Source organism: Xenia sp. Carnegie-2017, unplaced genomic scaffold, assembly GCF_021976095.1.
Source record: "Xenia sp. Carnegie-2017 unplaced genomic scaffold, XeniaSp_v1 HiC_scaffold_25, whole genome shotgun sequence".
Classification (NCBI taxonomy): Eukaryota; Metazoa; Cnidaria; class Anthozoa; order Malacalcyonacea; family Xeniidae; genus Xenia; species Xenia sp. Carnegie-2017.
Genome location: NW_025813488.1, coordinates 7,387,249 through 7,400,264, shown reverse-complemented (window position 1 = coordinate 7,400,264; position 13,016 = coordinate 7,387,249). Strand labels below are relative to the sequence as shown.

At 36.7% G+C, this 13,016-nt stretch overlaps 2 protein-coding genes across 2 annotated transcripts; both read right to left on the bottom strand.

Annotated features, from left to right (window-relative positions):
• Positions 1 to 335: 335 nt before the first annotated feature.
• Positions 336 to 6,220, bottom strand: LOC124453288 (cell division cycle protein 27 homolog). Its single transcript, XM_047004070.1, has 18 exons — positions 6,093 to 6,220; positions 5,716 to 5,791; positions 4,717 to 4,864; positions 4,498 to 4,632; positions 4,329 to 4,426; positions 3,881 to 4,235; positions 3,692 to 3,803; positions 3,335 to 3,508; positions 3,186 to 3,254; positions 2,973 to 3,114; positions 2,427 to 2,599; positions 2,269 to 2,320; positions 2,084 to 2,184; positions 1,795 to 2,003; positions 1,515 to 1,632; positions 1,304 to 1,432; positions 959 to 1,033; positions 336 to 747 (listed from the first exon to the last, which is right to left on the bottom strand). Exons 1-18 carry the CDS (start codon positions 6,114 to 6,116, stop codon positions 532 to 534), a joined length of 2,406 nt encoding a protein of 801 aa, XP_046860026.1. The 5' UTR covers positions 6,117 to 6,220; the 3' UTR covers positions 336 to 531.
• Positions 6,221 to 6,266: 46 nt separating this feature from the next.
• On the bottom strand, positions 6,267 to 13,014 carry LOC124453289 (alpha-catulin-like). Its single transcript, XM_047004071.1, has 17 exons — positions 12,909 to 13,014; positions 12,601 to 12,827; positions 11,872 to 12,216; positions 10,906 to 11,025; positions 10,667 to 10,756; positions 10,426 to 10,590; positions 10,158 to 10,343; positions 10,012 to 10,089; positions 9,621 to 9,872; positions 9,085 to 9,235; positions 7,734 to 7,789; positions 7,547 to 7,627; positions 7,232 to 7,435; positions 7,103 to 7,159; positions 6,887 to 7,009; positions 6,624 to 6,707; positions 6,267 to 6,548 (listed from the first exon to the last, which is right to left on the bottom strand). Exons 2-17 carry the CDS (start codon positions 12,679 to 12,681, stop codon positions 6,390 to 6,392), a joined length of 2,232 nt encoding a protein of 743 aa, XP_046860027.1. The 5' UTR covers positions 12,682 to 12,827; positions 12,909 to 13,014; the 3' UTR covers positions 6,267 to 6,389.
• Between the last annotated feature and the right edge of the window lie 2 nt (positions 13,015 to 13,016).

Here is a 13,016-nt window from a genome sequence, read left to right as displayed (position 1 = left end):
CAATGTAATCAGCTCGTTTAAACTTTGAACGAGTAATTATTCCGGTTGAGATTCCCCCAACATCTTCAACAATGCTTGACATAAAGATAATAAAACCCATCTCCAAAGACGCCGGAACGTCGATAACTAAGGGGGGGGGCAAATATTCATATATGCGTGTTTTGCCTGATTACTTTCTATTGAAATAAATTGTTTTTTACGAGCTGTGACTACGAATATAGGCCCCCCCCCCACCCAATTAACGACGTTTCGGCGTCCCTGCCCATCCGTCATATTTTTTCATTGAATTTACATAATACGGAAAGAGCAAGTCTAAACAAAAAAAAAACTCTAAATAAAAATTCATTTCATTCATTCGTTCATTGAAAAACTACCTGTAACATTGTAGCGCTGCCTATCATAATGTCATATATTTAACGACACGAGCATGTGGTATCCAGCCTTTTGGAGGATACAGAAGAAGTCATGAAGCAGAATATTACCGATTTCCTAGACACGAAAGACGTGCATATACCATTGACACAACTGAATCTATGTTAAATCATCATCGGAGATTTGTAATTCATTATTTAACTCGTCATCAGGCTCCCCCGTTAAATCTACATCATCAACGCTGGTATCATCATCAGGCAAGTATCTTTTGTCGACTGCCTCTTTGATTTGATTGTTGGCACCTTTTGGATCGAGATCCACGGCCCACGAGAAATACATCTGAGCCTTGTGGGATTCGCCAAGTTTTTTATAAACCTTAAAAGGAGTTTGTATAAAATGCTGAAATTCATACGCGTTGACGAATTATCCTAAAGCAGATCTAGCGTTAGCCAAAATAATTTATAACAATACAAATTTCAAGTTCCAAGATATTTTGAAAAATAAAATGTGAAAAAAATTTTGGTGACAAACATCTTGTATTTAAGCTATATTATAGCGCTGTGTGTGTATAAAGTCATTCTGTTACCTTTCCGATCATGAAATAAACCAAAGCTTCCTTTGGAACAATTCTTCTCAATTCTTCGAATTCAGCTAACGCTTCCTGAAAAAAAATACATAATGATGAAATATTTTGACGACATGCAAGCTTTGTTGCAACTATTTTCCTCTATTTATGTCAATCTAAATCTAGTGTACCCCAAGAGCGATATGCAAATAATTTTACATTTTGCCACAAAATATAGTATGGTCTAGAGTTTGAGTATATTACATACTCGATACTTCTCAATCATAAAAAGTAGTGCGTCGTGGTGGAATTTACACACTTTGACATACAATTTTGAATGGTTTACAGCTAGAATAGATTACATACTCGATATTTCTCAATCGTAAAGAGAATTGTGCCGTGGTGGAATTTACACAATGGATTCCTTGGATCTATTTCCATAGCTTTTTCAATCGTCAGGAGAGCGATCTGGGATTTCTTCATTGCATGTTGTACCTACAAAAAAGAGATTGATTGAGACAACGACAAAGACAATGATCATTGTAAGGTAATGGATGAAAGACAAAGGTGAAGTTACCACGCCAATGTGACAGAGCAGTACAGAACTGGACGGATTGATCGTCAAAGCTTTCTTAAAATGAACTTCAGCTAAATTGTATTTCTCTTGTTTATAATAAATCATTCCTACCCCGTACCTTGAGAAACAAAGATTAATTCATTTAAGATTATCATCATTAACATCGCTAACACGCGAACAGACAAAAACAGATATATCATTTCATAACAATCTACTGGTACTCTTTCTCACACAACGCAAAAAATAAACTTTATTTTTGATGGAAAAATTACGTACGTACCAAGCATTGTAATGTCTTGAGTCAGTGCGTATTGCACTCCGGAAACACGACATCGCTCGATCCAATTCTTCCGTTAGAACATACTCGTGACCAAGAAGGGTATAGGCATATGTAAAAGATGGGTCGACTTGTACAGCACGTTGAAAAAACTTGATGGCTGTGTCATGTTCCTTCTGTAGACTATAACAGTTACCAGTCGCAACCCAAGCCTAAACAAGTTTTGAATACAGCACGGCTATGATAAAAACAATGTTTGCTATAGCAGTTGGTACAAACTATACGCCTCTACCTCAGCACAAACTCTTTCAGTTTCGACCAGATCTTGAGCCAAAGCAGAGAGCGCAACCTCTTTTTGTAAGTGCCATAACGTCGTGGAATAAACCTCCATTCCTAAAGTGAACAGTAAAAATTAAGGCATGCAAATGAATGTCGTTATCAGCTTTGAAGACTGTTGTTCATTCCTTTATCTAATACCTTTCAAACAATATGGGTCCAAATGGCGAACTTGAGAAAAAACTTTCTCCGCCTAAACGTCAATTGCAATTAATTAAAACATGGGGAAATTGGATAGAAAATTCCACTGTTGTGTGAGTCGTAACATAATTATATAAACTGTCAATTAATAGACTCACTAGATAATATTGTGCCAATTCAAAATGACATCGCGCAACTTGCAAAAGAGCCCAGGAAGTGTTGTAGTGTTGCGGTTGAACATTTTGAAATAATGTTAAAGATTTCTTGCAATCGTAAGAGGACAGGGCAATGTAGGCCGTGGCGAGCTCTTGGTAAAGAGACAACAGGCTATCTAGAGAGAACAAAATGACAACTATATATGGTATACATTTCTCTATGGTTGATTACAATTTAGTTACGTAATATTTATTTTATGACGGATCAGCATATAGAACATTAAACACTTGTCTATGGTGGATTAATGTTTTGGAAACACTTCTGTATGGCTCACTAAAGTATATAAATCACTACTCCATGACTGATAGCAGCATAGTATACCCTTCCTGGTAAAATTAAAGTGTGCCTTCCGAAATGGTTCAGATGGACCAAACTCTCTTTCTAACACCAGGAAACTATTTGTAAATCGTCATTACAATTGTTATTACAATCATGATTAAAATAATAATTAAAAGAAAGCGATAATTGTGAGTTGTTTTCTTTCTTACCTAAACTCGTCGTTGAAACTGGAGTCTTAAGCGACTGAACGCTTGTTTGAATTGTTTTTGTCGGTTCTGCGATGATATTCGCACTACATGACGGCGACAAAGGCTGATTATTTGCTACTGAACTTCGAGTTTGACGTCTCGTCTGTCGTAAAAACATTGCGTCTACATTTCGAGAGAAAGCATTAGAAAAAAAACACGACGAAGACATTTCACCTTAACCCTCCGCGGTGACGCGCCTCCTCTAGATACAGAAATGTCACCTTTGCTGCTTTTTCTTGATCCCTAAATAAACAAGCGATTGAAAAGAAAACAGTATAGAACATTATAAATAATATGAATGTTAACTCTAAAATTCTGTTTACCTTGTCTATTGAATCATTGAGTGATGTGTTCGATGAAGTCGATCCAAACAGTCTTGAACTTCGTCGAACTGCCGTAGAAGTAGTCTGGGAAGTGACACCAGTGGTTATATTGGACGAGGAAGGAGGAAAGGCGTTAATACCAGGAAGCTTTGATATAAACTCAGAACGACGGATCTAGATAATGCATGAAACTTAATCTTGACCTTTTGGATTTATGATTTCACAGTTATGGAAAGCTGTGTGCAGACCTGTCGAGAGAAAGGAGGGGGGCATTTGCTCAGGGTCCTACATTTTCTCTAGGCAGCTCTACCTGTGTACACTTCATTTTCCTAAAAATATCACAAAAATGCCGTGTACCTTGCGCGCTTTTGGTGCCTTAGGGAGTTGACATTCATTGGCTGTAGGAGATGGAGTTATAAAATTAGTGTTTGCATCAGGAGTTGGAGTATCCATTGGTAGAGCAACAAAACTAAAATCATAAGAAAAAATAAAGATTAATTTTTATCAATTAAATTCCATCATATATCGCTGGTTTATTCACACAACCTTGGTGAGAATGGGCTGGATGTAGCACTCACACCAAGAAGATTACGTCCGGTTTTCGGTCGAGCTCGGTTCTCGTTACATGTTCCCATGGGAGATGGCACGTAGCTGGTGTTGTTGCCATGGAGATTGGGTGGGGCATTTATTGATTGAATTGCTTCTGATGGTGTATTCCATGAAGGATCCATGTTCTCAGTAGCCATAGGTTCTATGCTGGGACGCAAATGATTTACAGACGTGACAACTGTACTTTCAGCAGTTGTACAACCCGTTTTCATGACATCTCGCTGTGCCAAAGATGTCAGCAGTCGAGGGCAGCAGGCAGACTTGAATATTTCTGATGGATTTGGTTTTTCACCTAACAGAGACAAAGAGAGCATACACAAAAGTTTAGGGTACTGCTTTTGAGACACAAGCATGCCAGCATCCCACAACATTCTGAAAGGATTACCTAATTTACACAGTGCTTCAAACGAGCTCCACAAGAATGGATTGTGCTTCAAACTGCTTTTGTAACATTCAACAGCTCGACTGGTTTTCTCAGCTTTTCTACAGAGAAAATGAAGACAAGTTGTTGTAATCTCTGGTGCAAAATGACAGACATTTGTTACCAAAAGCACCTGCAAACATCTCCCATCAGTGCTAATGAATAACTTGCAGCAGACCCAAATTCAGACACAACAGTTTCAACTTGCTTAACACTTCCATTTATAGTGCAATTATTGCCTGTTAAAATCCTTTCAGCTTCAGACAACCTAAAATAAAACAAAAAATGTTCTTCAATAAAGTTACTAGATAATTATTGAAAACCGTATTAAAGATGACTGAAAACCACATACTTGTTTAGGTCCACACAACATTTAGCAAAGAGGAATTTACATGAAGCAGTTGGACATCCTTGTCTTTGCAGCAAATGATAGGATCGTTTTGCTTGACCAGAGCGGTAATAAACTGTTGCTAACAGGAACAATGCTTCATCTGATGCAGCTAAGAAAGTATTGTCAAACTTTCTCTTCAATTTTGATCAACACATTGTGATGTCGTATGAATGTTTTATGCAGTGCAGTGTTTGAAATTAAATGAAGATATGATCTTCGCACTTTGCTGGACAATTTAAGCAATCGTCTCAGGAATCGTCTCAGATCATATCTTCATTTAACATTGTGATGTCCTCATGCTCAAAGTTCAAGACCTACTCCTTATCAGAAAGGGAGCAATGACAAAATCTAGCGCAACTCCAATCATATTTTTAACAGTTGATTTAACATTTTCTAACATTTTTAAACTTATTTTTGCTCAGCAAGCCTCAACATAACTCTAGAGCGCATGCAGTCGTCGGGACGGTGAATTATTGAACATGTCAATCAAAACTTGTTTTTTGATAGTAATTTTTAGCTTTTCATATTTTGCTTGTAATTTATTTCAATTTCGAAGTGTTTGAACTTGAAGTTTGATTCAAGATGAATCAAATAAAATGAATATGTTGAATTTTTAGTAAAAAGCTAGTAATTTAATAGTACCAACTACAAATTTCACTGGAAATGTAGAAGAGAATACTTGAGAGTCAAAATAAAAAAAAAGGTCAATCACAGATGCCTCCCTCAGTGGCACTTACTACAAGGCTTGCTTGCTGTACACATATTATATAGGTTGCACAGTATGCAAACTTTCCAGAATGGCACATATCAATGAAATGCCAATTTAGGCTGAATTTAAACACCAAGTTAATGACTGAATTGTGAGAAGCAAACATGACAATTGGTTCAGCAAAAATTATAAAATATTGGGATTTGTACAAAATTTACAATTATGCCAGTAATACTCATAGAAGCTCATACCTTCAGCGAATAATCGCTCAGCAAGAAAAGCAGCATCACCGAACGCATAATGATTTAAGGCATGCCATATTGCAGCCTCAAAAAAAGAGAAAGTATCCAACATAAAAAGATCCCATAAAGTATTGATTGCTTGTGAAGTCATGGGGAGAGGAATGCAAACAAACAGTAATATTGAATGGCGAGATGAAGTTTTGGCAAAATGACTGGATTAAAAAATTAATTAATCAATAAATACAAGTATGTTTTCGTCGTTTTAAAAAAAGTCGAATGGGAGATTACCAAATAGATATGGCGCCATTTTTTGTAAAAAAACAACGGTTATTCAAAATCTTATCACAGTGAACAGGAAAATTTCATTTGGAAATGTTACATCTTACCTTAATAGGTTCCTCGCACAACATATTTCATTTAAAACAAACAAACATTGTTATTTTTCATTATCAAAAATGTAAAAATCATTCAAATATTTCAATTTCATCCCAAAGCGCGCCTGCGATCATTCTCACTCTTTGCAAATACCTCATGTATGCTGGGTAAAATTCACAATTCAGTAAAATCGAGACAAATATTATATTAGAAATGCGAGCGAGAGCAATATTTTCTAAGTAAAAAATTACAAGATGTGAATTAAAATGAATTATGTTACGGTGGGTTGCATCAAGCATGAATTATCGTTAATCATGGGTGAAATCAAATTCAGAGTCGGAGACGTTGCCTGGAGGCTCAGGGATAAATGAGGATGCAAGAGGTGTTAGGGATAACGAGGATATGGAGTCTTGAGAGAGTTCAGACATCGAACTACGACTATGCAAGAAGGTTCTCTCATCGGAAACCTATGAAAACAAACAAAAACAAACAGAAGGTTATGGACTTAAGTTGAACAAACAATTGTCAAACTCATTCAACACCTCGATACATGAATTTAGCAAAAACTTCAAAATTCTTGCGACCAATTTTAAAATATTCCTTGTAAGATGAATGGCACTTCCAGCCTAGAACATTAGCAAATAAAAAAACAAATAAATCTGAAAAGTTCGTGCAACATATCAACATATCCATGGTATAGCTTTAAACTTTGAAAAAAATCAATCATTCCCTCCATTCTTTGGATGTCGATTTGAGTATTCATTAGTTTACAGTTCATTACTCAGCTTTAGGTTTCAATGGTTACCTTAATGTATGTTGCACATTGGCCAACTGCAAATGATTTGCTTGCGAAATTTAATTGCTCACAGTAGCCCGGTAAACGATCAATGTACGACATTACATGTTTCTTTGGAAGTAGATCCGGAAGCTGATTTCAAAATTTAAAAAGCAATTCGACAAATCGTACGCCAATACAGATATGTATAGGCACATTTAAGTAACGACAATTGAAAAAATTCACCTGAACTAAAAACTGAGCGCTAAGTTTGTGAAATTTCCTTCCCAGCTCGGAGAAACGCTGTATAAAAAGAAAACAAACTTTAGCAGATTAACTTGAGCAAATAACTTCATGCATGTACAAACGTCTCACCTGGGCCTCGAAGAAGAGTTCCTCGGATAAATGAATTTTTCCCAGACCATGGACAAAACTGTCCATCGTCATAGCCGTACTTGACATTTCTTTCGCTCGTCTCATCAGTTTCTCGTGCACTGAATCGATGTCACGAGCATTAAAGTCGGAGAACATCGTCAATGAATCGATTTCATCAATTATCCTGGCAAGTTTTTCTTGTTCCTAAAGTATCACAAAATGTCATAATTTTTTGTGGATGACATGCAGTCCAGAAGACGCAAAGTGACAAATTAGTTAAGTATTAAATTAATAAAGTATTGTCATCGTTTTCACCTTAAAACTTTGTTTCGATGACAACTCGTTTTCGTCTTCGCTATCTGAGGTCACCGGAGACTCGGACTTCAAACCTTGCTTCTATAAAAAAAGATCAGTTTAACATGTTCATACTCATCAATCATAATCAAACTTTTGTTAAACCAGTTTTCTCTATTAATCATGGAAATTTTTCATTCAAACTTACCAACATTTGATCGATTCTTGATGGAAGAGCCTCAAATGCCAAATTCATGTCGTCGTCTAAACGAAAGATTTTAAAGTCAAAACGCAAATCGTGTCGAATTTTAGAATCAAGAAATTTTCATCCGCAATTTTAAAACAGTATAACTTTACGTGCAGCTTTTTATTGGCATAATTTTCATTAAAATACACATTTGTAGCTACCAATTAACTTTGCTTTTACCAATTAAAATATTTTTATCGTTTTACATAGTTTCAGTTTTTTACATTACAATAGATACAACTATAATATACATATAATCATTTGGAAAAATAATATACAAAAATATATGTAACATAGGAAAAACCAGCAGATAGTGGACAACGATGAAATAAAACTTTTCGTTAAATGTAGCAATGTCCTCGATGACATTTACAACGTGGCATATGGACCAAGACTGTTACTTTTCCTCTTACGACCCATTTCTCCTGTGAAAAAAATTCCAAAAACTCGCTATAGACATCAAACCCAGGTAACAAACCAAAAATCACACGTCTCAACTTCATGTCTACTCACCGTAAAATCATCAATAAGCATCCACTTCATGAATACAAAATCCTAGAAATGTCTATAATCTTGGAAATGTAGCTGCAGCATCCTTTTTTTTTCAACAAACAGAGTGGACGCTCACTGTGAATTTACGGTGGTAGTAAACACGGCCACAGGAGCAAAAAACAATCGCCAAAAATCCATATACCACATAGCATACAACGGGTTTCTGTAGTTTCATAGAAACTATGGGTTTCGACAGTGACAATGGTAATGTATAGAATTGAACAGCTAATTCCTTTTCTTTTTAGGTTACGTAAGACTGGGTTGGGAATTCTGGGATTAAAGTATGCTTTGAACATGTGATTATCGTTACATTTTTGTAGATTTAGATCGTTCAGATAAGTACAGTCCAGAGAAGAACTGTTGGTGTTTATGTTGATTGACACTTCGACAACTTTAGCGGTAGTCATCTTCAGAGTCAAGTGAGGTTTAAAAGTCAGTTCACCGTATTTGTCTGGTCCATGATGACAATACGCAATTGGCATCTACCCACCCACCCACAAATTTCTTCTACACACACATTACGATGACGTATGAAATAGATAACAAATACGACGAGGTTTACTTCTCACTTTACTCTGAAGATGACTACCACAGTCAACCTCAACAGCAACAATCCTTATCAGGACTTTTTGCTCACCTGGACGATCTACATTTACAAACATGTAATTCTGGGATTAATCACGAGATACATGGAAAATGTTGCATCCGAAATGATTTGTACCTTTCCAGTGATACTGCACAAGGAAAAACTGACACTTACGTCGTCTTAGATCGCCACCACTGATAATACTTCTTAAAAGTTTTCCCAGCTCCTCGACTTGAGATTCCCAAATGTCAATGAAGACTGAGCAATTCTCCTGAGCAATTTTACTGACTGGATGATGGGCCAGAGTTCGCCCTGCCTCAATTACCTAATGACATGAGGAGGCTGTCAGAGTATATTTATAAAATAAAAACAATAAAACGCGTGCGGTGATTGGTCTAGCTATAGCCGTGTTTGCATTAGCCAGTGCAAAGCAGATCTGAGATCAACCAATCGATCATGAATACCTTTTGGAGGAAAAATTAAAACGTTTGTTTTAAATTTGTCTGTTTCGCATTATTGTTATTTTATAAAAGAAATAAAAAATGTTTGCAAGAGCGAACCTCGACCTTCGGTCTCGGGCTCTGCACTGATCTGCACTGACCTTCTCCCAAAGGTCTCCTCGGTTTGCATAAGCCTGTGCAAACACAGTAAGCATCTTTTATTTCCTAATTAAAGATGGGGAAAACGTAAGTTTAGTTTGGGATACTTACGTGCGGACAAAATGTTTGTATGTTCTCTTCAACTTTTTCAGCAGTGATTGCAATGGCTTCACTCGAACATAGAGCTCGAGTCATTTTCGAAACTTCAAGTAACTTTTTCACATCGCGCAAAAACACCTCGGCGAGCTCATCAACGCGGGCGCTGTTGCCAGTGGACGCTGCTGCTCGTAATGCGGGTAGAGACTTCTTATGTCCCAAATGTGAGAAGGTTTCGAACACCTGATCACTTGCCACCTGATGAACCTGGAACAGAAAATAAAAGAAAACTCACCTTACGCTTAAAAAATCATTCTCACTACTTACAATCACTTCAAGGTCGACAGTCAGGCTACATTAAAAATAATCACGTGCTTCTCTAGAAAAGAACATTAAAAGTGTTTACCTCATTTTTAAGGTCCTTCGTCAACTTATAAATTCTTTGTAAACTTAAATCTTGTTTTTCCTCGGAAAGTTCTTCATTCTGTTCAAAAGACAAAGTGAGAAACTTTACAACCGACATTCTTATGGTGATCCAACGTTTGCTCTTACCTTTAAATCATTCATTATATCCTCTGCATTATCACAGAGTGCAAGCATACCCTCACGTTTCTCGGGTTTGGTATTCGGGGCATACGCTATTGTTCTTACATCTTCTAATATCAACGCCAATCCTTCTTGAAGTTTTGCCTTCAACACATCATCATCAACATTCATCTTATTCGTCTCAAACAAATACTTTACGACCGGAAATAAAAAATATTAACGCCCAGTTACATAGGTTAAACGATTACGGTTTCGATAAAAGCTTAATTCTTACATCAAATTTCTTAATATGTAACACAAGTTGCCCTTTCGTATGCTTGCGTTTTTTTGCATTATTCTGTGCGACTGCTGTGATGGTGTCCATGGCACTTCTCATTTTTAAAAATACACCTTCTCTGTTCTCCTTCGCTGACGTAGACTCTGGATGACGTAGGAATGTCTACGAAGAAAACAGAATCATGGAAATCTCTCTTGCTGCACTAAACTTGTGATCAATAATGTACGAGAATGGACACCTTAGAAGTTGTCAACAACAACATGGTCGACTTTTCTAATAGTGTTCTAGCTGCACACATCTCAGCTTTAGATATGTCATCTTTCAAGTCCTACAAAAAAAACCCAGTTCCAAACAGATAGAGTCCTGCAGCTCATTGAAGAATTAGTAAACATAAATATAATAACTTTGTGGATAAGTTTATGCTGTTTAGTGCATTGACTTAAATACACAATACTGTCATGAAAATTGAAATCTTACATTTTGCCTTTCTCCTGAAAGACGAGCGAGACGAACCATGTCTGCACCAAAATGACTGAAGGCTTGAACAAACTCCGTGAAGCTATTCACGCTCTCTAAAGCTGAAAGCCTTTCGTCCACCTGAAGCGATGCAAACGACAGGTATGATTGATGGTAGAACGAGTTATATTAATCCGAGCAACAGATCAATACAATGATTTTCTTAGTTCCATCTTAAAACTTCGGAATATAAAGAGTTCCTCGCAGTTCAGTCAATGAATAGGAAATTGCTGCTCCAATTGTAACAGAAGAGGTTACAATAATTAACGGAACAGAACGATGGTGATAAGACGGAAAAAATCTATTATGAAGTGGCTTAACACCTGACCTTTGCCAAATTTGGAAAAGAAAATCAACGTGATAAGAACTTCGATATACAATGGACCACACGTGGATCGCTTCTAATTCCGAACATAACGAGACTTTAAATATTTATGAATGAAAGGAAAATAAAACCAGCACAAATTCTCTGAATACCGGAGCAACTGATAAGGATGGGGCTTGTGCAAAATCATTAAAAAGTTGACATAAACAAAAATTTTCAAAAACAAGAATACATGGACTTCCACGTTGAGAGAACAGTCAAGACACGTGTTGACTGTCGTCGATTTCATTCGTTTTACCACTTGAACCACAGGTTATTATGATGTTTATTTTCAAACACAAAAAGTATAGAAGATCGTCTGTGGTCTGTTTGTCATACAAACCAAGCGAATAACTCCTTCATTTTAACACGAGGCGTAAAATGATCACGGTAAAACAGCAAATGGATAATTAAACACTCCGATACGCTTGTGCCAAAATAGATAAAGTTCAAAATGTACAAATTATGTAAAACGTCTGTTCCCTTGCTCTAATAACGAATGTCGCGTAGAAAGGAAAAACCTTTTCAATAAGTCTTTAATGTGCATTATAGTGCATATATACCTTTCTTGCTGCAGAGATGAGCGCTTTTACAGCGACCATATCGTTTATTATGATAACTCTGGTGACAGAGGCAAGTAATGATCTTGCAGCACGAACTATGCTAGCTCGTTTTTCTCCATCTGAGTCTCCTTCGTTCACAGGAGCATCAGAAAGTGTAGTAACCGCGTCCTTCGCTTCACCGCATGCATTCAGCAAGTCAGATGAGTATTCGGGGTTCTCATCAGCTATCTCTTCTCCAACTGTCACAAATTGCAATACAGCCTCGTGTAACTTGCTGCAAACGCTCTTAAGAGCATGATTGGATCTTTTAAACTTCGCAGATTTGTGATTTATCAACGCCGAGATCTGCAATATGATCGATCCAACTGACATGTAAAAGATTTCAAAAAAAAACTTTTGGAGTTGCAATGTAACGCAAGTTGTTGCGATACTCTAATTCTAATGTGTAATTATATGTTTACCGCTACTTTATACTAAGTTGAGATAAACTTCTATCTATAGCATGATCAGCATCTTTTGTCTTCAGGACATTCAGAAGACTGTAATCTGTGCTCCTGATTAGTTTTGATAACAAACGAGTTTATTTTCCCAACTAAGTGTATGTGATCAAAAAGAATGACATAAAGTTTGGTGAATTTAGAGGAGAAAAGCTATCAACAGTTTGTGAAAATTAACCATTCCAAACAAGATAATATTCACGAGAAAAGAACATGCACCAGAAATACTAACCTGGGACATTAAAGGCATTAACGTCTGTTCGACAGATTTACTACGAATCTCTAAATTTTTCACATCCATTTTCGTCACCATCGAGAAGTCTTCGAACAATCAACAGAGCTTGTAAACACTATGAAAACAGCTGAAATCCTTCATCTGTTCATTACATAGGGCGAGTACGTATTCATGGCATTGGTATCGCCAAAGCCATTTTCCTCGCTCCTGTTAACACACCGGAACTGTTGTCAAAACAAGTAAGTATTGGTATTCAAATTTAATGCAATTTTGAAACAAAGACGCTCAATTTACGCGTAACTCACTCATATTACAGCCACGTGATCAAGGGAGGGAAAAAGCCTTCTTCTCATCTATTCTGTGTTCAAAACTGCAATGATATTTTAACAACATGTTTTAGCTTTCTTGTCGTA